This window comes from Budorcas taxicolor, chromosome 7 (assembly GCF_023091745.1).
Source record: "Budorcas taxicolor isolate Tak-1 chromosome 7, Takin1.1, whole genome shotgun sequence".
NCBI classification, from domain to species: Eukaryota; Metazoa; Chordata; class Mammalia; order Artiodactyla; family Bovidae; genus Budorcas; species Budorcas taxicolor.
Window position 1 is genome coordinate 40,105,929 of NC_068916.1, and position 24,682 is coordinate 40,130,610.

Here is a 24,682-nt window from a genome sequence, read left to right on the forward strand (position 1 = left end):
CTATCAACCTCCTATCAAGATGAAAACTGCCTGAGGAAAAAGGTGAATTCTGTTCCTGTCAAATCCAGCTCTCCTACCAAAGTCATGGGGCATACTGTGTAGGGATGCTCCCACACAAGGACATCACTTTAAGATTGCAATAAGTAACTGTTTTACCTAATTTCATAGAAACAAAGAAAGTAACGCAAGAGGCGAAGACGGTATTTTTCAATTACAAGAGAAAGAGAGGAGAGAGATCAAGATGGCAAAATAGAAGAATGTGGATGGGAGGCAGGAGGGAGGCTCCAGAGGGAGGGGATAAATATATAATTATGGTAGATTCACATTATTGTATGGCAGAAACAAACACATCATTGTAAAGCAATTATTCTCTAATAATAATAATAATAATAAAAGAAGGATGTAGAGACCACCTCCTCCCACAAATGCATAAATTACATCTATGTGTGGAACAATTTGCAGAGTACCCACAGAACACTGGCAGAAGGTCTCATACAACCAAAATTGCAAGAAAGGTAGCCATGTATTGGGTAGGATTAAAGGGAATCTAGATGGAACTTGGGCCCCTGAAGGGGGACTTTGAAAGAAGAAAGGATCGTTCACCCTAGGAATCCCCTTCACTGGCTAAAAGTTCAGCTAGAACAGACAGGGAGTTTCAGAGGCTCAGAGGACAGTGCGGCAGCTGGATTGTGGCAGATAGAACATATGGCAACCAGTGTAGACAGTCCTGGCCACCTCACTGCACTACTCAGCTCAACAGTGTGGTCCTGGCCACAACTGGGGATGTGCTCTGATCTCCCATAGAAGCCTCATTGTTAACATGTACATGAACAGAGGCGCAGAGTCCCATCATATCAGCCTCATTCCCAGTGTGCTCACAGCAAGCATGGCTCTGCCTCTACAAGCTCTGGGAATGCACCTGCAGATTTCCTTCCTTCAGAGGCAGGGCTTAAATCTAAGCCATGTTCTGGCAGCCATGCAACGTTGATGGATTTATGCTGCCAGCAGCTTTGCAAGCTAGGCACTTGCAGGACCTCCAAGCAGGAGCTCCTGTGGCTGGAGCCGATCTGACATTAGCAGTGGGGAGTTTTGTATGTGCATGCATGTAGAGGTGGGGCAGGCATCTGGGCTGATTCCATAGCTCCTACGGCAGGTACATATGCAAGAATATTGTCCTGGTGCCTAACTTTGGCAGATCACCTGTGACTTTGTAGACACAGCACCTAAGGGACACCCGGGCTGCTTGTCAGCATTCCCATGGTTGAGATGGGGCTAAGGACAGTGGCAACAACAGTATGCTTGTGAGCACACACAAAAAGTGACAGGCAATGCCGTAGGGTGAACTATCTGGTGGATAGCTCCTGCAGAGCAATAATCCATGGCTCTTCTCTCAGTTAAAGTGCTCAAGTCCCACCTACCTTACACTGCAGCTTAGAACTGAATCAAGGAGCTTCTACTCCAACAACTAGGGAGTAGATCCAACCCCACTGTGATAACCACAGAGCAAAGAGGAAACCCCACTCAACATCCAGTGTAGGCGCCAATCTCCACGTGTGTCACAACCCTATCAAAAGGATGCTCCTGGAGAAGGCAATGGCAACCCTCTCCTCTATAGTTGCCTGGAGAATCCCTTGGACCGAGGAGCCTGGCGGGCTACAGTCCATGTGATCACAAAGAATCCAACATGACTGAAACGACTGAGGATGCATGCGTGGCATCAAGAGGATGAAGGCCTGCACACACTGAGGAAAGACAGATAAGCATCCATACTAAAAAACAGCCCTCACACCAAAAATTTTAGACTAATACAGGCTACACAGGGTTGATCCCACATAAAAACAATCCTTTAAGGCCAGAGTAGATAGCTGTTTCTCCTAAATTCAAAGAGTCAGAGAAATACAAGTAAAATAAAGAAGCAGAGGAACCATTCCCGATTAAAAGAACAAGAGAATTACCTTGAAAGAACAAAAACTGAAACAGACCTCTCCAGTCTACTAGACCCTGAGCTCAAAAAGGAGGTAATAAAAATACTAAAGACATTAAGAAAGGCTATCAATAACGAAGAACAAGAAACTATAAATTTTAAAAAAGGAGCCAATCAAAATTAGAAAACTGGTGTTTTCCTAGTGGTTTGGTGGTTAAGACTCTGTGCTTCCAACGTAGAGGGTGCAGGTTCAATCTCTGGCCAGGAAACTAAGATCCCACATGCTGTGAAAGTGTGTGGCCCCCTCCAAAAAAAAATTAGAAAACTAGTTTTCTGGATGAAAGCCATGCTAAAGGCAATAAATAGTAAATTACATAACACAGAAGGAAAATTAAGTCATCTGGAAGATTGATTAATGAAAATCACCCAACCAGAACAGTAAAGAGAGAGACAAATTAAAAAAAAAAAAAGACAAAGAAAGCAACCTAAGAGATCTGTGGGATAACATAAAGCAAGCCAATCTACACATAACAGGTATCCCAGAAAGAGAAGAGGATTGAAACTGCATTTAAAGAAATTATGGTTGAAAACTTCCCAAACCTAAAGAATGAATCAGATACTCATGTACAAGAAAAATGAAAGATCTCAAACAAGGTGAATCCAAACAGACCCACATCAAAACATTCTAATTGAAATGGCAAAAGTTCAAGAGAGGATTCTGATGGTAGCAAGAGAAAAAAAAGAGTTAGTTACAAGGGAACCCCTCCAAAACTAAGCTGATTTCTTTACAGAAGTCTTGCAGGCCAGAAAGGAGTGGCAAAATATACTCAAAGTTCTGAAAGGGAAATACCTACAACCTAGGATACTCTACCCAGCAAGATTACATTTAGAACAGGAGAGAAAGAATTTCCCAGGCAAGCAAAAATTAAAAGAATAGAGCAATATAAACCTATCCTAAAAGAAATATTGAAAAATCTTCTCTAAATAAAAAACTAGCAAGAATCTATAGGAAAGAAAAAAATCACATTAAGAAAGCAAATCATTTAAATAAGCCAGTACATAGATTTTTTAAAAATAAAAACTGGAAAGTAATTGTAACTATAATGAACAGCAAAAGGATAACCATCAATATGTAAAACAGTACATAAAAATTTTTAAATGTGGAAAATGAGAGTAAGAAAGCATAGATTATGTTTTAGAATGTGTTTGAGTTTGTACAGACTACCTGCATAAAGCAAGTAGATATAGTAGTGAGTTAACATACTTGAAAACCAGGAAAACCACAAGTCCAAAACATATGATAGGATCACAAAAACCAAAGAGAACTCAAGCATAAAACAAAGGAAAGACATAAAACCACAAAAGAAAAAAAGGAGAAATACAAAATCAACTGGAAAACAAGATTTAAAATGGCAATAAATACATATCTATCCATAATTACCTTAAATGTCAATGAACTAAATCCTCCAATCAAAAGACATAGGGTGGCAAATTGGACAATGAAACAAAAGCTTACAAAATGCTTTTACAATAAGAGACCCACTTTAGGTGAAGGACACATTTGGATTGAAAGTAAGAGGATGAAAAAAGATATTTCATGCAAACAGAAATGACAAGAAAGTGGGGTTAGCAATACTCATCAGACAAAATAGACTTTAAAACAAAGGCCATAAAGAATGATAAACAAGGACACCATATATTTTAAAAAAAGCTCAATACAAAAAGAGGATATTATATATTAACATATATACACCTAATAAAGGAGCACCTAAATACATAAAACAAGCACTAGCAGGCATAAAGTGAGAAACTGACAGGAACACAATAATAGCAGGAGATTTTAACAGCCCACTGACATCAATGCCCAGATCTTCCAGACAGAAGATCAATAAGGCAATAGATATTCTAAATGAAATAATACAACTCATGGAGACTAAGCAAAATGCTACTAAAAATATCAATGGGTAAATGATGAAATCAAAGAGGAAAATTTAAAATATCTTGAGGCAAATGACAATGAAAGCACAAATCTACAAAATCTATTAGATGCAGCAAAAATAGTTCTAAGTAGGAAATTCCTAGCAATACAGGCCTTCCTGAAAAAATAAGAAACATCTCAAATGAATAACCTAAATTACCACCTAGAAGAATTAGAAAAAGAACAAACAAAGCCTAAACTCAACAGAAGGAAAGACATAATGAAGATCATAGAGGAAATAAATAGAGATTTTAAAACTAGAAAAATCAATAAAACCAAGATATAGTATTTTGAAAGGATAAACAATATCAACAAACCTCTGGCCATGTTCCCTAAAAGAAGAGAGAGAGGACTCAAACACAATAAGAAACAAAAAAGGAGAAATAAAAACTTACACTTTAGAAATTTAAAAATACCATGAGAACACTATGAACAATTGTATGCCAACAAATTGGACAACCTAGAAGAAATAAACAAATATCCGGAAACATTGTTGCTGCTCAGTCAGTATGTCTGATTCTTTGTGACTCCATGGACTATAGCACACCAGGCTTCTCTGTCCACTCTCTCCCAAAGTTTGCTCAAATTCATGTCCATTGAGTCAGTGATGACATCCAACCATCTCATCCTCTGTTGCCTCCTTCTCCTCCTGCCCTCAATCTTTGCCAGCATCAGAGCCTTTTCCAGTGAATCAGCTATTCGCATCAGGTGGCCAAAGCATTGGAACTTCAGCTCCAGCATCAATCTTTCCAGTGAAGATTCAGGGCTGATTTCCTTTAGGATTGACTGATTTGATCTCCTTGTTGTCCAAGGGACTCTCGAGTCTTCTCTAGCACCACAGTTCAAAAGCATCAATTCTTCAGCGCTCAGCAGCCAGATATGTGTATCCCATCCACATTGATAAGTCATGAGATTCAGGCAGCACACCAAGGAGAACCATGAACTTGGGCAGCTCTCCTCAGCCTTATGTAATTCTTGAAGGGACACAGCTAAGAGTGGTCTCATGCGCAGTCTCCCAGCAGCTGAGGGATTACGGGTCTGTGTCTTGTGTACTATGTAACCACAGAGGCTCGGACTTCCTCCCACATTGCCCATACTCAGCATGAATAGGATAGATTGAATTGATGTGCTAATCTGGTTATTTCTGGTCAGAAACTAACTTTAATTTTCAGTAGGACATATTCGTACCTCCTTCAATCAAACTACATTTGAGTAAGCCAGGTTCCCAGGGCCCAGAGCTATATATGCAGTAGCAATGCCAAGTTATTCCTGTCCCCCACCACATGGACCCCTCCCCAGGAGTTTCTTGAGAGCACCAGCCACTTCCTTGTTTCTCAGGCTGTAGATGAGTGGGTTGAGCATAGGGGTAATCATGGTATAGAAGGCTGAGACCACCTTGTCCTGCTTGGAGGAGTGGTAGGTCTGGGGCCGCATGTAAGCAATCATGGCAGCCCCGTAGAAGAGAGAGACGACTGCCATGTGGGAGGAACAGGTAGCAAAGGCCTTTTTCTGACCTTCAGCAGAACGCATGCGGAGCACGGTTATCAGGATCAACAGGTAAGAGATGGAGATGACAGAGAAGGGCAGGAGTAGCATAACGACACAGCACACATAGATCATCGTCTGATAGAGAGAAGTGTCAGCACAGGCCAGCTTAAGCACTGCAGGGATGTCACAGAAGAAGTGGTCGATCTCCTGAGAGCCACAGTAGGGAAAGCTCAGGGTATAGATGGCCTGAATTAACCCATCCACCAGACCAGAGAGCCAACACAATGCCACCATGAGCCAGCAGACACGGCGGCTCATGACCATTGAGTACCTCAGTGGGTTGCTGATGGCCACATAGCGATCATAGGCCATGAAAGCCAGCAGGAAGCACTCATCCCCCAAGAGGGTGACAAAGAACAGGATCTGGAGCCCACAGCCTGTGAAGGAGATGGAGCCATGGCCCAAGAGGTAGTCGATGGCCATGCGTGGTACAATGGTGGAGATGAGCATGAGGTCCATGAGTGACAGCCAGCTGAGGAAGAAGTACATGGGACTGTGTAGACGGGAGTCAGTGTTGATGAGGAGGATCATGAGCCCGTTGCCAGAGAGGGCCACCAGAAACATGACCATGATGGTGGAGAAGAGGAGGAGGTGCAGTGGTGTGTGGTTGAAGAGGCCCAGGAGGATGAAGTGGGAGATGAGAGTCTGATTTTTCACCAAGGCCATTGTTCCTGCAGAAGTATGCACCAGCAGATGGTTCGGATCTGGAATCAAGTGGTTTATGTTTAGTGCAACGTTACTGAAGTCATTACAACTTTTTCCAATATGTTGCCCTCTTTAACTGTAATTTGGTTTAGAACAAAAGGCATGTCCTCTTAAGAGAAATAGTCTGTAACAAAGATGCAGGCTGTTGCTGCTGATGCTGCTTTAAATCTAGGACTTGCTGCATCTCGTTGAGGAACACATATCAAGCTATTATTGGTAAAGTGGACACTGATTTTGCCTCTATTAGAACGAGTCTGTCTCCAGTCTATAGAGCTGCTTCTCCTACCAAGCTCTAGGCCAGCCTTATTCAAAGATTTTTTTTTTTTTTTCAGGTAACCATACTTAAGCAGCAAAGGCATTTACCATCTCTGTGAACTGAGCATTTACATAACCTTTCTGAACCCGTTTTCTCATATTTGAGATAACAGCTATCTTATAAAGTGATATTAAACACTGAAGGTGAAAGCATAAGCTATTCCTAGTCGGACAGAAATAATGATAGCTCACATTACTCAAGCATTTCTCATGTGCCAGGCAACCACCATGACCATTCTGTCACATCCTCATGACTGCCTGGAAAGACTGATTATTATCACTGTTAATAATTGGGGAAACTGAGACAGAGGGAGATTATTTTTTCAGATATGGAAGCATAAAGTATTTCTTGAGAAGCTAGTAAATGAAAAACTGGAGGCAACCTAAAAACCCAACACAAAGTAAATTATAAAATAATCAAATAATAAAATATGTTGCCAGTGGAATGCTTATGACATTTTAATAGATATGAGCCAAGAAATATAGCAACTAGTCTTTTTAAGTATTTCAAAAAATTGTGAGAATAATGCCAATATATTTAAGCACATGGTTCCATTTAGGTAGTAGGGTTGAGGGTTATCTCTCTCCAATGGTGTATTTTACACATCTTCTATTAGGAATACGGAAACATAATTTTAAATTAACATTATACTATGTATAAGATCAACATACAAAAATCTGAATCTTCCTCATACATACCATTAAATAAACAACTTATACAATTGCAATAAAAACTGTGAAGTGCCTAGGAAAGAACCCTAATGCTAAAAATTATAAAGCATAATTGAAAGACAGTAAAGAAGGCCTGAAAAAAGCTATGCATATTTTTTGAGCCATAAGCTCAAGAGTGGAAGGATGTAAATTCTCCACAAAATAATCTATAATTTCTTTCAGATCCTAATTAATTCCCAAAAGGACTCTTGCATTTTGGATATGACCATTTAGAGGTAGAATTCTCTCAAAAGTCACTCAAAATCAGTAATGAGATCAAGTGCAGGAACACAGTATATGTTGGATAAAGTTAGGCTAGCTGAAAGTAGAACCCACAAAATAAAATTCGAAGGGACAGCAAAAGCAGTAAAAAACTGAGCAAGGAAAGGGGAAAAAGTGGGAAAAAAAACACCTGTGAGAATAAACCACAAAGTAACTTCTCCAAAGATAGGAAACTACCAGTTTCAGCTAGCAGAACCTGGAAAGTGGTACAAGAATTCTAAAGATAGTAGTTTATCCCAAGGAGCAGAGGAGAAGGACTTGAGCAAAGACTCGTGCAGATGAGTTGTATTTGCATGAACAGTTCTGTATTGGTGATGGGGGAAAAGACAGGATATACATTAGGAATAGCCATATAGTTCTCCATCCCAGTAGCTCAAGGAAAACTAAATAGTATCCTCAAAACCTAGTCTAGCAATCCACGATATACTAACAACTCAACCTCTGGATTAAAATGGCAAAATGAACACACCTACTACCTGCTTCCTGAAAAAAGCCACTAAAAAGACAGCTGCTGCTGCTGCTAAGTCATTTCAGTTGAGTCCAACTCTATGCGACCCCATAGACGGCAGCCCACCAGGCTCCCCTATCCCTGGGATTCTCCAGGAGAGAACACTGGAGTGGGGTGCCATTTCCTTCTCCAATGCATGAAAGTGAAAAGTGAAAGTGAAGTCGCTCAGTCATATCCAACTCTTCGAAACACATGGACTGCAGCCTACCAGGCTCCTCTGCCCATGGGATTTTCCAGGCAGGAGTACTGGAGTGAGAGAAAGACAGCAGTCACAGGTAAAAAGAACTAAGTAAGTACCTACCAAGACAAAAATTGAATAAACTGAAATAATATGCAAATGAGGTTGCTTTTTGTATGTTTATATAGAGTTGTCCCCAAACTATATTGTTCAATGTAAAAGGGACATTACAGAAGAGTGTATACAGTAAAATTGAACATATAAGGAATTATATTACTTATTTTATATTAATTATGTGATATATATGTTTGAATAAACATATTACAATTATACTATATTATATTTCATACATTTCAGAGAGTATTGCTTAGTATTATATTTTACTCATATATGTGTAAAAAGAAATGAATATGTTTCTGCATACATTTATTTATGTAAATGTCAAAATCTCTGAAAGAAATCTCTGAAAGTAACACCATCAATTATTAGTTTTCAGTTAAGTGCTCACTGACTCTTTCATCTCATCTGCAAAATGAGGACAAGAATAGTCACCTCCCAGGGTGGTTAGGAAGACTGAGTTCATGTGTTCAAAAGCACCAGACACTTGACTTATTCACACAGAAAATGATCAACAAATGGTGGGTACTCTTGTTGAGCAGAAGGGTAGGGCTAAGCCTATTCACTGAATGACAGAGAGACAAGGAGACATGATAAGGGGAGAAACTACTAGTAAGAAGCTGTGACGGTTCAAGCAAGAGATGGCCACCGGCTGTGTTAGGTTGGGCAGGTTACCTAATCATTGTGATCCTCAGTTTTATCATCCATTCTGGCAGTGAGAATAAAATGAATTATGTATATAAATCCTCTACTCTTGTGTCTGGCACATAGTAGGTACCCAATACACATGGGCAGGAACATAATGATGTCTACAATTTCTATTACTTATTATGCTCTGGACAAGATGGTAGCAAGAGAAATGTAAGGAAGGAAAATATTTTTAAGTGCATTGCCTTAGAGTTTGAATTTACATCTTAATAGGAAACTTGGCCACTGTTTAATCAGGCTCAACAGATGCATCAATTGACTTTCAATAAATGCCTTGGGAAAACTAATCTTTACTGATAAACATGGCCCCACTCCAATGTAATGTAATCCCTTGGTACCAACTGTAAAGAAAATTTTTTTCAACAAAGGCTTACCAGATAGCTATTGCAGATATAGTCTCACCCAGGCAAATCAGGAGATATTTTAGTGTAGAAAGGCAATCCTGCATCCCTCAGATGAGGCTTGCAGAGCCCAAGGTTGTGCATAAATGACTCCTGTAGGGATGCACCTAAGAATTTTCTCAGAGAGTCTGGAAGCAGAATGAGGAGAAGTCAAACCTATGGTAGAACTTTCTCAAAGAGAAGGAAGCTACAGTGTAGAAAGAGAAAGGAGCAAACACACCAAAAAATTTCTCCAAATAAGAGCAGAGTTCTGGCTTCTTCAAGTAGAAGAGGAATAGGAGAGATCATCCAATAGAAAAAAAAAATTATGTGGTTTTAGGGAAAGACAAGCAAAAACTTGTTTCCACGAGTTTCAAACATAAGCACAAATGGTAGATAAGTATGAGAGGACTTTATCATAATCTTTAAAATTCTAGCAAACAGGTATCAGAGACACTCTCCCAGTACCTTGAAGGGGCCAGTTTCAGATGGTCTAGCCATGTTGCACTTAATTAAACTTGAATAGACAAATCATGTATACCATTGTAAAACTGGTCATGAGACCATAGGAATGAAATTTCCCTTCTCTTAGGTCTCAGTCCTGAGCTTTAAAATGAAATACTAGATCAAGCAACTCTCGGGTTTTCTCTAGTTCTACCCATGGAGTAAAGAATTAGGAGAAAAATCATTTCAGAAAACAAAATCTAACCACACAAGAGTTTTATAATTTAAGATAAATAGTAATCAGGAGAATGTCAGGGATAGTTGTCAGATGAAAAATCATTTTAAGCATTTCATAGCAGAGACGTAAAGTATAAGACACAGAGAGGAAGAGCCTTACTCAAAACCATGTAATCAGGAAGGCCTGGAGAAGTCATGGGGTAGATTCCATTGGGAGCTCTATGCCCTGAGTAAATAGATTCCACAACCCAAGAAGGACTGATCAGAGCACTCAGCTGGATCTACCATGGGTCTCTCTAACTGCAGAGAAAACTACACCTCTTCATCTTCTTGAAACAGAAGCCGAAGGGAATTATTAAACATCAAGAAGAGAAATTTCCAGGGAAAAGAAAGGCTTGTTTAGTCAGAACGCCTCTAGAATTTCCTCCTAACTTGTGAAAATATCAGCTGATCAAGATGTCTGGAGGGCCTCCCATCCATCAGCAGGAACTATCCATTGTCTCCTACCTTGGCTGTGGAAAGATTTTGAAGAAATGCATTAAGACTGGTTGAAATGGGAAGAAAAAGTTCAGAAAGAAGGAACCCCAAAATCCTGGAAAAGAGTGTTTCATGCTAAAAACACATTAGAATCTTTAGTGATCAAGAAAAACCCATTTGGAAAGAAAACTTAGAGCACAGAGAGACCATACAACCCTCATCCAAAAGCAAAGACCATGGAAGAGGGTGAGACAAGGAGGGAAGGGGCTTCTATCTTGAAGTCAGCAGAGTTGATCACCTGTGGAGAAACTCTTGTTGGCCAGGTTTAGCATCCAGCTGAGAGGTTTTATTCTTTGTCACTTCTCACTGAGACTCATTGTTTTCCCTTCTACTGTGACTAAAGAAAGCTACTTCTGTTCTTACAAGTCCTTAGAGAACCCTCCTCTGCAACATCTCTTTCCCCAGTCTGTCGCAGTTAAACCTTTTGGGAAAGGAAGCCTCTTGCAAAGTTTTCTGCTCATCTCAGTTCACCAGTAAACACTCTTTCAAAAAAACATTGAGAGGAAAACTGGGGAGATATTCTATGGATCAATCTGGGAAGAACTGACTCTCCTTCCATTCCAAAATGGAATGGGAAATACTGACTTCTGTTCTGGGATATGACCTACATTGTAAGTAGTCACTAAATATTGGATGTAGGTGAGGCCAACAAGGAATCTTCCAGAGTTTTCCAGACTTTTGTCCCTCTGGTTCCTTCTGCCTCTTCCTGTTAAGCTATAAGATGTTCCCATCCAATATCACACTGACCTTTCTAACCTCAGAGCTCAATTCCACTGAAATTTTTCAAGTCAAAAATTCAACAAATACTCTGCTATGAAAAATGCATCACCTCCCTAGACTGACCACCTCTTTCTCACTTTTCCATCAGCTCTGACCCAGTTGGGTTTCTGTCATACTAAGAAATTTACAGAAATAAAGATAGCATAGCACAAACGCTTGACATTGAAGTTATATAGAGCTGAGTATCAATATTTTTAGGCATCATTTTGAGCTAGGAACCTACCTGAACCTACTTACTCATTTGTAAAATGGGAACAATAATTTTTCATCACAAAACATTTGTTGTGTGAATTAAATTGATAGACAACCTTAAGTAATCTCCCTGTTATAAGGTTGTAAGAATTGTAGTTACTAGTGTAACTTACCTCCATTCTCTCTAAAGCCACAAAACTGTGACAGAAACACAGACTTTACAAATATAATATAAAGCTCATTAAACAAATATCCAACGTCTATAGCAAGCAACAGAACAAATGCAAAGAAGGGGAGGACATTTAATATTACCACATCATAATACTGAAAATTATCCAGTTTTCAATGAAAAAATAACAAAGCATGAAGAAAGTAAAAAATTATAATTCATCCACAGAAGAAATAAATAAAAACTGTCCTTGAGAAAGCAAAGACTTTAGAACTACTGGACAAAAACTTTAAGCCAACTCTCTTAAATATTCTCAAAAAACTAATGTACAGTGAGATACAGACACTAAGAAAGCGATGCATGAATAAAAAGAGAATATCAATAAATGTATATATATTATAAAATGTAAACAAACAGAAATTCTAGAGCTGAAAAGTGCAATAACTGAAGTGAAACACTCATTGTTGGAGTCAATTGCTTCTATAAGAAGGCAAAAATAAAAATAGAAAACTTAATAATAGGTCAGATCAAATTGTCAGGACTAAGAAGCAGAAAGGAAAAAGAAAGAATTAAGAGCAATGAAAAGAGCCTTGGAGACCTGTGGATAACATCAGCATGGCTTCACAGACATTTGGAAATTCAAGGGGAAAAAAGGAGACAAAGATATATTAAGAATATTTAAAGATGTAATTGTTGAAAATTGTTCAAGTTTTATAAAAGACATAGTCAACACATTTAGAAGTTTAATAAACTCAGTAAGCATGAACACAAAAGATATCATTACAGAGACACATTATAAAGTAATAGTTGGTAGCCAAAGAAAGAGAATTCTGAAAGCAGCATCAGAGAAAAAACTTATCACACACATGGGCTCAATAGGATTCACAGCAGTTTTCTCATCAGACACTTCAGACAAGAAGGGTGAGAACTGATCATTTAGACCACTGAAGGAGAAAACTGCCAACAAAGAATATATACCTGGCGAAACTATCCTTCAAAGTGAAGGAGAGAGAAAATATTTCTAGACAAGCAAAACCCAAGGGAATACACTGTTATTATACCTTCTCTACAAGAAATACTAGCAGGCATTATTCAGGCTGAAATAAAGGGCCACTAGACAGGAACTTGAAGTCATATGAGAAACAACAAACTCTGATAAAAGTAGCAAAGGTAAATATATACAAATCAGTATTATTGTATTTTTGGTTTGTAACTTTTATTTCCCATATTATTTAAAAGGTAAACAGTAATTATAAACTTGTGCTAATTGTCACACAATGTATAAAGATGCAATATTTGTGACCACAAAAGCAGATGGAGCTATACAGAAACAGGGTTTTTGTATGTAATAAATCATAGTTGTATTAAGTCAAACAAGATTTTTATAAATTTAAGTATTGTTATCCTTAAGGCAAATAATGAGGAATTTATTTAAAATATTCACAAAAGGAAATAGGAAATGAATCAAAACAGTAACAAACGAAGAGAGTCAATTATACCTAAGGGGGGAAAAAAGCAGTAGTGGAAAAATTTAAAAAGTATAATACATATGAAAAATAAATATCAAAATGGCAAAGTAAGTTTTGAACTCACTGTCTATACCAGTAATTGCTTTAGATTTCTATGAATTAAACTCCCCAATTTTAAAGCAAAGATTAACACAATAAAATTTTAAAACATGATCCAACTACATGTTATCTATGAGGTCACATAGATTCAAAGAAATGAATAGTTTTCAATTTGTTATGGAAAAAGAATGCTCCATGCAAATATACAAAGAAAAAGCTAAAGTGATGATAGTAATTTCAGAAAAGGTATAGTTTTAAAAACTATTATATAGCAGATCAACATGGTGAAGTAGGAGAAGATGAAAACATCAAAAATACATCTACATATGGAACAATTCTCATTGAAATCTAACTAAACACTGGCAGAAAGTCTCTTGCACAACTGAGACTGTAAGAAAGATCCAAGGAATTGGGTAGGAAGGAAACAGAAGAGATAAGGTTAAGAGCTGTGCCCCTAAGAGGAGACTTGAAGGAAAAGGGAGATTAATTGGGTTGAATGAAATTCTACCATTTGTAACAATATGCTTAGCCCAGGGAATATCATGCTTAAGGAAGTAAGGCACACAGATGAAAAAAGAAAAAGAGAGACTATATGACATCACTTATAAGTAGAATTTGAAAAATATTATAAATAAAATTATTTGTTAATACAAAAAAGAAAAAAAAGCTCACAGATATGGAAAAGAAAATTATGGATACCAAATGAGAAAGGCGATAGAAATTGGAAGTACAAGATAATTTTATAAAGTAATTAAAATTAATTTTAAAAAGAAATAAAAAAGAATTCAAAGCATTAGAAACATGAATGTTGACTAAAATTTCCTTATCCAGGGGATCTTCCTGACCCAAGGAAAGAACTCAGGTCTCTTGCATCACAGGCAGATTCTTTATTGTCTGGGCCACCAGGGAAGTGCTAAGAACAGTAATTTATCAAATAATTCCAGAATACAAGAAATAATCAGACAGAAATGAATAATATAATAACTGAAATGACAAATACACTAGAATGAATCCATAGCAAACTAGGTGATACAGGGAAAAAAAAAAAAAAAAAAACAAAAAACACTGGGTCCCAAAGAAGATGACCCCAAACAGACCCACACCAAAATATATCATAATTAAAACTGGCAAAAGTTAGGTTTAAAGAGACAGTCCTAAAACCAGCAAGAGAAATACAAATACTCATATATAAGGGAATATATGGCATTCACTTGATTCCTCTACAGAAACTTTACTGACCAGAAATGAGGGGTAAGATACATTCAAGGTGCTGAAAGGTGAAAAACGTGCAACCCAGATATTCTCCCTAGTAAGATTATTATTTACATTCCAAATACAGAGGTTTTTAAAAAGTATCCTTGATATTAATTTCTCATTTTGATATTAATTTCCCTTTTAAATGCTTTCTTCTCTTCAATCACCCTCTGTGTTTTTTCAGTCTTTTAGCTTTAATGGCTAAGTCAAAGATCTCTCTTGGTAAACATCATATCACACTTGAAAATATGTGGGTTACTTTCAAATATCTTTAGATACTGATTTCTAATATGATTCCACACTGGGAACAGACTCTGTATGATTTCAATATCTTTAGATCATGAAGTTTTTGCACCTTGTTTCATGTCCCTTGATATGTTCCAGCATCTCCTGTTTTATGGTCTATGAGAAATTGAATAGAATTTGTATCCTGCTATTGTATGAAAGTTTTATGAGTCTTAATTACATTCATTGGTTCATAGTGATTTTCAGATCTACTATATTGTTTTATTTGTCTGTGTGTCCATTCTATTAATTTTTGAGAGTTTGATATTGAAACTACAACTGAATCTTAGTTTATTTACTTTAAAAAAATTGTAATATATAGTAGAACTAAATGTTACTTTTTTCTGTATTTTGCAAGACTCTTGTCAATGTGCTATCATACTTTCAAAATTTTTAAAGATTATTTTTTAATAATAGAGATAAAGAACTCAGGAAAGCAAAAATGAGTTCATCAATACTAAACTTATCTCACAAGAAGTGTTAAATTGTCTTCTCTAAGTGAAAGGAAAAGGTTACACAAGAAATAAGGTTACAGGACAAGAAAGTCCCACAGGTAACAGCAAAAATGTAGTAAACACAGGAGATCAACCATTTAAATAAGATGGTATAAAGGTTAAAAGACAAAAATTATAAAATCAACTAACATACAATAAGCAGTTAAGGGATAGTAATGAAGATGTAAAATGGAGTAAAAAAATGGAGAACTTTTAGGGTTGTGTTTGACTTAAATGACTGTCGACATGAAACAAACAGTTAAAACACAAAATATATAAATTCCATAGTAACTACAAATCAAAAAACTACAATAAATACACAAAAACCAGAGAGAAATGAACTTGCAAAAAAATCTAAATTAATTATCAAACCACTTGGGAAGAGACTAAAAGAAATAATAGAGAAAAACTACAAATTACAATCAGAAAACAAGTGACAGAATGGAAACAAGTACATGTCTATCAGTAATCCCTTTAAGTGTAAGCAAACTAAAAACTCCAATCAGAAAATACAGGATAACTGATGAAATAAAAAAAAATGAGACCCATCTATATGCTGCCTACAAGAGATTTGCTTCAGAACTAAAGACACAAAAATACTGAAAGTGAGAGGATGGAAAGAAGATATTATATGCAAATGGAATGGAAAAGACAGTTGGGGTAGCATTATACAGATCAGACACAGTACACTTAAAAAAAACTATAATATGGAGGACTTTCAAGATGGTGGAGTAAGACAAGGAAATTTCATTTCTCCCCTCAAATACATCAAAAATACATCTGTATGTGGAACAACTCCTATGAAACACCTTATGAAAGCTGGCAGAAGACCCCAGACTTCAAAGCATCAATTCTTAGATGCCCTTCCTTCTTTATGGCCCAGCTCTCACAACCATACATGACTACTGGAAAGATCATAGCCTTAACTATACGGACCTTTGTTGGCAAAGTGATGCCTTTGCTTTTTAACATACTGTCTAGGTTTGTCATAGCTTTCCTGCCAGGAAGCAACAGTCTTCTAATTGCATAGCTGCAGTCACCATCCGAAGAGATTTTAGAGCCCAGAAGAGGAAATCTGCTTCCACTGTTTCCCCTTCTATTTGCCATGAAGTGATGGGGCCAGATGCCATGATCTTAGTTTTTTAATACTGAGTTTTAAGCCAGCTTTTTCACTCTCCTCATTCACCCTCATCAAGAAGTTCTGTGAGGGGCTGAAAAAAGGCATTCTGTGCAAATGGAAATAAAAAGAAAGTGGGAGTAGCAATATTCATATCCGATAAAATAGACTAAAATAAAGACCAATATAAGAGGCAAGAAAGGACACTACATAACAATCAAGGGATCAATCTAAGAAGTCATAACAATCATGTATGAATTCGGCATTGGAGCACATCAATACATAAGGCAAATGCTATAAATATAAAAAGAAAAATCAACAGGAACACAATAATTACAAGGGACTTTAACACCCCCTTCACACCAATGGACAGATCATCCAGATAGAAAATTAAAAAGGAAACACAAGCTTTAAATGATACATTGGAACAGATGGACCTAATTGATATCTATATGGTGTTTCATCCAAAAACAATAGATTTCACTTTGTTCTCAAGTGCACATGGAACATTCTCTAGGATAGATCACATCATGGATCACAAACCAAGCCTTGAAAGTGAAAGTGTTAGTTGCTCAGTCATGTCCACCTCTTTGTGACTCCATGGACTGTAGACTGCCAGGATCCTCTGTCCATGGAATTCTCTAGGCAAGAATGCTAGAGTGGGTACCTATTCCCTTCTCCAGGGAATCTTCCTGACTCAGGAATTGAACCCAGATCTCCTGCATCACAAGCAGATTCTTTACTATCTGAGCCACCTTGAAGAAATGGACCAATTCCTAGAGAAGTATAACCTACCAAGACTGAACCAGAAAGGACTAGAAAATATGAACAGACCTATCACAAGTACTGAAATCCAGATTGTGATTAAAGAAAAAAAACCTTCCAACAAACAAATGTCCAGGTCCAGATGAGTTCACAAGTGAATTCTACCAAACTTTTAGAGAAGAGCTAACACCTATCCTGCTAAAACTGTCCCAGAATACTGCAGAGAAAGGAAAATACCCACAGGCAACCATTACCCTGATACCAAAACCAGACAAAGATATCACAGAAAAAGAAAATTACCAGCCAATATCACTGATGAACATAGATGCAAAAATTCTCAACAAAAGTCTAGCAAACAGAATCCAAAAACACATTAAAAGGATTATACACCATGATCAAGTGGAATTTATCCTAGGGATGCAAGCATACTTCAGTATATGCAAATCAATCAATGTGGTACACCATATTAACAAATTGAAAGTAAAAATCATATGATAATCTCAATAGATGTAAAGAAAGTTTCCTATGAAAATCAACACCCTTCTATAATTAAAAAAAAAAACTCTCTAGAAAGTACGCATAGAAGGAACCTACCTCAACATAATAAAGGCCATATACAGGCTTCCCTGATGGCTCAGATGTTAAAGAATCTGCCTACAAGGCAGAAGACACAGGTTTGATCCCTGGGTTGGGAAGATTCCCTGGAGGAGGAAATGGCAACCCACTCCAGTATTCTTGCCTGGAGAATTCCATGGACAGAGGAGCTTGGCAGGCTACAGTCCAGGGGTCACAAACAGTTGGACATGACTGAGCAATTAACACTTTCATTTTCATAACAAACCCACAGCAAACATCACTCTCAATGGTGAAAAACTGAAAGCATTTCCTCTAAGATCAGGAACAAGACAAGAGTGCCTATTCTTGCACTTTGTTCAACATAGTTTTGGAATTCCTAGCCATGGCAATCAGAGAAGAAAAAGATATAAAAGGAATCCAGATAGATCAAGTAAAATGTTCACAGTTTGCAGAAACATAATGCTATACATAGAAAACTCTAAACATGCCACCAGAAAATTACTAGTGCTAAAAAATGAATAAAGTCACACGATATAAAATTAATACTCAGAAATTCCTTGCATTCCTATATATTAACAATGAAAAATAGAGAAACTAAGGAAACAACCTCATTCACCATTGCAACAAATGAATAAAATGCCTAAGAATAAACCTACTTCAAAAGACAAAAGAACTGTATGCAGAAAATAATAAGACACTGATGAAAGAAATCAAAGATGACACAAACAGATGGAGAAATGCACCAGGTTCTTAAACTGGAAGAATCAATATTATGAAAATAATTATACTACCCAAAGAAATATACAAATTCAATGCAATCCCTATCAAACTACCAATAGTATTTTACACAGAACTAGAACAAAAAATTTCACAATTTGTATGGAAACATAAATGACCTCTAATAGCCAAAGCAATCTTGAGAAAGTAAAATGAAGCTGAAGGAATCAACCTTCCTGAGTTCAGAATATGCTGCAAAGCTACAGTCATCAAGACAGTATGATATTGGCACAAAAACAGAAATATAGACCAATGGACCAAGACAGAAAGCCCATAGATAAACCCACATATCTATGGGCACCTTATCTTTGATAAAGGAGGCAAGAATATGCAATGGAGAAAAGACAACCTCTTCAATAAGTGGTGCTGGGAAAACAGGACAGCTACATGTAAAAGAATGAGATCAGAACACTTTATAACACCATACACAAAAATAAACTCAAAATGTATTAAAGACTTAAATGTAAAACCAGAATCTATAAAGCTTTTAGAAGAAAACATAGGTAGTACACTCTTTAGCATATATCACACCAGGATCCTCTTTGACCCACTTCCTAGAGTAATGGAAATAAAAATAAAATAAACAAATGGGACCTAATTAAACTTAAAAGCTTTTTCACACCAAAGGAAGCATTAAGCACAATTAAAATATTCTCAGAATTGGAGAAAGTAATTGCAAATGTAGCCACTGACAAATGAGTACTCTCCAAAATATACAAGCGGCTCATATAGCTCAATAGCAGAAAAACAAACAGCCCAATCAAAAAATGCACAGAAGACCTATACAGACATTTCTTCAAAGGAGACATACAGATGGCCAATAAACACATGAAAAGATGTTCAACATCATTTATTATTAGAGAAATGAAAATCAAAACTGTTAAAACAGTGACTGGTATTAATCTCACAATGGTCAGAATGGCCATCGTCAAAAAATCTACAAACAATAAATGCTGGAGAGGATGTGGAGAAAAGGGAACCTTCTTGCACTCTTGGTGGGTATATAAACTGGTCCAGCCATTATGAAAAACAGCATGGAGATTCCTATAAAAATTAGGAATAAATCTTCTCTATGACCCAACAATCCCACTACTGGGCATATAGCCCAAGAAAACCACAATTTTAAAAGATATATGTACTCCAATGTTCATTGCAGTGCTATTTACATTAGCCAGAACTTGGAAGCAACCTAGATGTCCACTGACAGATGAATGGATTAAGAAGCTATGGTACATGTACATAGTGAAATATTTTCTACCATTTAAAAGAACAAATTTAAATTGGTGGTAATGAAGTGGATGAACCTAGAGCCTGTTATACAGGGTGAAGTAAATCAGAAAGAGAAAGACAAATATATTAAGGCATGCATATGGAATTTACATGCAAATTTACAATTTGCAGGGAAGGAACAGAGATGTAAATGTGGAGAACAAACTTGTGAATACAGTTGGGGAAGAAGAGAATGGGTTGACTAGGGAAAGTACCATTGACGTATATACACTATCAAATGTAAAATAGTTGGTGGGAAATTGCTGTATAATCCAGGGAGCCCTGACTGGTGCTCTGTGATTACCTACAGGGCTGGTATAGGGAGAGTGGAAGGAGGGTAAAGAGGGATGGGATATATGTACAATTATGGCTGATTCTCGTTGTTGTACTGCAGAAATCCACACAACATTGTAAAGCAAATTTCCTCCAATTAAAAATTAAATTTTAAAAAAGTCTAGAATAAAAGACAAAGGGCATAATAAAATGATAAAGGGATCAGCATGAACAGAGTATATAGCATTCATTAAAATGTAAAACCTAATATAGGAGCAAATATTGTTATTGTTGTTCAGTGTGAGGTACAGCACATCATAACAGTCAATGTTGTATAATAACTTTAAAAGGAATATAGTCTAAGAAAATATTGAATTGCTATGTTGTTCACCTGAAACATAATATTATAAATCAATTGTAATTGAATTTTTAAAGATACTATTTTAAATTCTTCATTAATCTTCTATAGTATGAATTTCCAGAGAAGCCAACCCACTCCAGTACTCTTGCCTGGAAAATCGCATGGATTCAGGAGCCTGGTAGGCTGCAGTCCAGGGGGTTGCTGACTCCATGGTCGCGGAGAGTCGGACACTACTGAGCAACTTCACTTTCACTTTTCGCCTTCATGCATTGGAGAAGGAAATGGCAACCCACTCCAGTGTTCTTGCCAGGAGAATCCCAGGGACGGGGGAGCCTGGTAGGCTGCCGTCTATGGGGTCGCACAGAGTCGGACACGACTGAAGTGACGCAGCAGCAGCAGCAGTATGAATTTCATCTTGAATGAATTAGTGTTTATTGGGCTTATGTTCCTGATTCTTGTTTGCTTTGGGGCTAATTTTCAAGGGGAGATTTATATTTTTTAATTTTATTATTATTCTTATATCTCTCTGGAGAAGGAAATTGCAACCCACTCCAGTACTCTCACCTGGGCAATCCCATGGACAGAGGATCCTGGTGAGCTACAGTCCATGGGGTCACAAAGAGTCAGACATGACTGAGCACGCATGCATGCACACACTTGTCTCTCTCAGCGTGTCTCTGTAAAAAATGTGTGCCAATCTCCCTTCTGTATTCCAAAGTTGGTGAAGAGCTCTTTCCAGGCTTCTGATGCCATATCCTTAAGCATGTTCTAAAGTGAGTCTTCACAGATGTTGCCCTCGTTGTGTGGGCTCTATAGTAGAGCTAATTATCTGCTCACCTGGAGATCTTGAGTTATCCTAGCAGGCATTGTAGAGAGGCTGAGTTGTAAAAGTCCTTCTTTTCCTGTCTAGCATGCTGCTGTGCACACCTGTCTTTTCTTTAACACCTTTCTCTACTATCTTGTTTCCTGCTCAGTGTGCGGAGTGCTGTCCTCTATGTTTCCATGACCCAGCTGTGATGCTCATCCATGGTTGCTCCTCCCGCTTACACCAACTTTCACTTACTCTCCTTTCCAACTCAAAACTTACCCACAGCATGGGCAGAAGAGCTGCCAACTGGCTTTTGTCTAGGAGTGAGTGTTCCATTTAGCCTGTTTCCACTCTGGTTCTCTCTGATTAACACCTCCTTTCTGAACCTGTGGTCATTTGAGTTTGTAATTCTTGCATTTAACCTAAGGTCTTTCCATGATTTAATTTCTTACTTCTCTTCACATCAACCATAAAAGGAGGCCCTCCTAACGCCCACATGCCGTGAGTGCATGTACATGATGATATTTTGCCCTCTCAGCTTTAAATCACCATTATTCCTGAGTCATAGTTCAGTTTCGCAGAAGTAGAGTGCGATATGCTTTGCAAGCAAAAAGTTTATTAGAGAATGCTCTCAGAATTAAAAATTCTGGTGAAAGAAGAGGGTTAAGGAAGAAAAGTTGGATGCAAGAAGAAGTCATCTGCAGTTCCTCAGATGATCCTATGGGGAGACTGAATTTGGGGAGCTCTGGAGCTCGATTGCCCCTTCAGAGTCAAACTGAGACAAGGCAGTCAGGCATTTATATCCTATATTACTGGTCATGAGATTCAGACAGCTCTCCAAGGAGAACCATGGCCTTCAGCAAGGTGCCTCTCCTCGGCGTGGACAATTCCTTGAGAGGAACACAGCTGAGAGTGGTCACCTGCCCACTCTCCCAGCACCTGAGGGGTGAAGGATCTGTGTCTTCTAGTCTTTGTAATCCCCAAAGCTCTTACATTGCCTATACTCAGCATGGACAGGATTTATTGAATTAATGTGCTAATCTGGTTACTTCTGGTCAGAGAATGACTTTTATTTTCAGTGGGGCATGTTGATACCTCTTTCAATCAAACTACAGTTGAATAAGCCAGGTTCCCAGGGCCCAGAGCTGCATAAGCAGTAGCAGTGCCATGCTACTCCTGTCCCCCACCACATGGACACCTCTCCAGGAGTTTCTTGAGCGCACCAGCCACTTCCTTGTTCCTCAGGCTGTAGATGAGTGGGTTGAGCATAGGGGTAATCATGGTATAGAAGGCTGAGACCACCTTGTCCTGCTTGGACGAGTGGTAGGTCTGGGGCCACATGTAGGTAACCATGGCAGCCCCGTAGAAGAGAGAGACGACTGCCATGTGGGAGGAACAGGCAGCAAAGGCCTTTTTCTGACCTTCAGCGGAACGCATGCGGAGCACAGTTACAAAGATCAGCAGGTAGGAGACAGAGATGACACAGAAGGGCAGGAGCAGCATGAGGATGCAGCACACATAGATCAAAGCCTCATAAATGGATGTGTCTGCACAGGCCAGCTTAAGCACTGCAGGGATGTCACAGAAGAAGTGGTCGATCTCCTGAGAGCCACAGTAGGGAAAGCTCAGGGTATAGATGGCCTGAAACAACCCATCCACCAGGCCAAAGAGCCAAGATCCTGCCACCATGAGCCAGCAGACACGGTGGCTCATGACCACTGAGTACCTCAGTGGGTTACTGATGGCCACATAGCGATCATAGGCCATGAAAGCCAGCAGGAAGCACTCATCCCCCAGGAGGGTGAGGAAGAAGAGGATCTGGAGCCCACAGCCTGTGAAGGAGATGGAGCCATGGCCCAAGAGGTAGTCGATGGCCATGCGTGGTACAATGGTGGAGATGAGCATGAGGTCCATGAGTGACAGCCAGCCGAGGAAGAAGTACATGGGACTGTGTAGACGGGAGTCAGTGTTGATGAGGAGGATCATGAGCCCGTTGCCAGAGAGGGCCACCAGAAACATGACCATGATGGTGGAGAAGAGGAGGAGGTGCAGTGGTGTGTGGTTGAAGAGGCCCAGGAGGATGAAGTGGGAGATGAGAGTCTGATTTTTCATCAAGGCCATTGTTGCTGTAGAGGGATGCACCAGACAGAGGGTTGTGATCTGAAAGCAGGAGGTTTATATTCAATGCCATATTACTAAAGTCATTAACATTTTTCACAAAACTTTTCCCTCTTTATATGTTGCCTGGCTAAGAGTAACAGACATGTTCTCTCAAGAGAAAGAATGCTAATAAACATGCAGGCTGCTGTTGTTGTTTTAGCTTCTAGGTCTTTCTGCACATAACTGAAAAGCAAATGTTAAGCCATTTTTACTAAAACGGACACTGCTTCTACCTTTGATAGGCTGGATCTGTCTCTAGCCCACATAGTTGCTTCTCCTGAAGCTCAGTAAAGGATTTGCTTTTTCAGGGAAAAACTACCAAAGCAGAAAAGACATTTACCAACTTTGTGACCTAGTCACTTAATACCCTTTCTGAACCTGTTCTCTCATCTTAAATTGGGATAATAACTGTCTTGTCAAGTGGTAGTAAAGATTGAAAGTAACAACTTAATCAACGCCTGCTGCTGGTAAGTCGCTTCAGTCGTGTCTGACCCTGTGTGATCCCATAGACAGCAGCCCACCAGACTCCTCTGTCCCTGGGATTCTCCAGGCAAGAACACTGGAGTGGGTTGCCGTTTCCTTCTCCAATGCATGAGAGTGAAAAGTGAAAGTGAAGTCGCTCAATCGTGTCCGACTCTTCGTGACCCCATGGACTACAGCCCACCAGGCTCCTCCGTCCATGGGATTTTCCAGGCAAGAGTACTGGAGCGAGGTGCCATTGCCTTCTCCAATCAATGCCTAGTAGTACAGAAATGATGACAGCTGACGTTACTTGATCATTTCTCATGTACCAGATACCATGTTAGGCACTGTCACATTCTAGCATTCAATCCTCATAACTGCTTTGAAAGAATAATGATTATTCCTATTTCACAAGTGGGAAAAGTGAGAGAGTGGGAGATTTATTTTTTTTTCAAATATAAAAGCCTAAAATATTTTCTAAGAAAAATAGTAAGTGAAAAACTAGAGACTATCCAAAAGCCCAAACCAAAGGAAAACCTAAGTAAATTATGGCATGATTAAATGATAAAATAATATGCTGTCAGTGTGATACTTATGACATTTTAATAGATACTGAACAAAATGTTCATACCAATGAGTATTTTTGTATTTCAAAAGACTGGGAGAAATATGCCAAGATATTAACCACGTGGTTCCACCTAGATAGTGGGGTTAAGAGTTATTTCCCTCCAAACTTTTGTTTTTTACACATTTTCTATTTAAAAATATAACCTAATTGTATTTTCTTTTTTTAATTTAAA

The 24,682-nt window shown here is 38.3% G+C and overlaps 2 protein-coding genes across 2 annotated transcripts; both read right to left on the bottom strand.

The window, feature by feature from the left end:
* Positions 1 to 1,073: 1,073 nt before the first annotated feature.
* On the bottom strand, positions 1,074 to 6,116 carry LOC128050861 (olfactory receptor 56-like). Its single transcript, XM_052643285.1, has 2 exons — positions 5,198 to 6,116; positions 1,074 to 1,081 (listed from the first exon to the last, which is right to left on the bottom strand). Exons 1-2 carry the CDS (start codon positions 6,114 to 6,116, stop codon positions 1,074 to 1,076), a joined length of 927 nt encoding a protein of 308 aa, XP_052499245.1.
* Positions 6,117 to 22,430: 16,314 nt separating this feature from the next.
* LOC128050862 (olfactory receptor 56-like) lies at positions 22,431 to 23,381 on the bottom strand. Its single transcript, XM_052643286.1, has one exon. It carries the CDS (start codon positions 23,379 to 23,381, stop codon positions 22,431 to 22,433), a length of 951 nt encoding a protein of 316 aa, XP_052499246.1.
* Between the last annotated feature and the right edge of the window lie 1,301 nt (positions 23,382 to 24,682).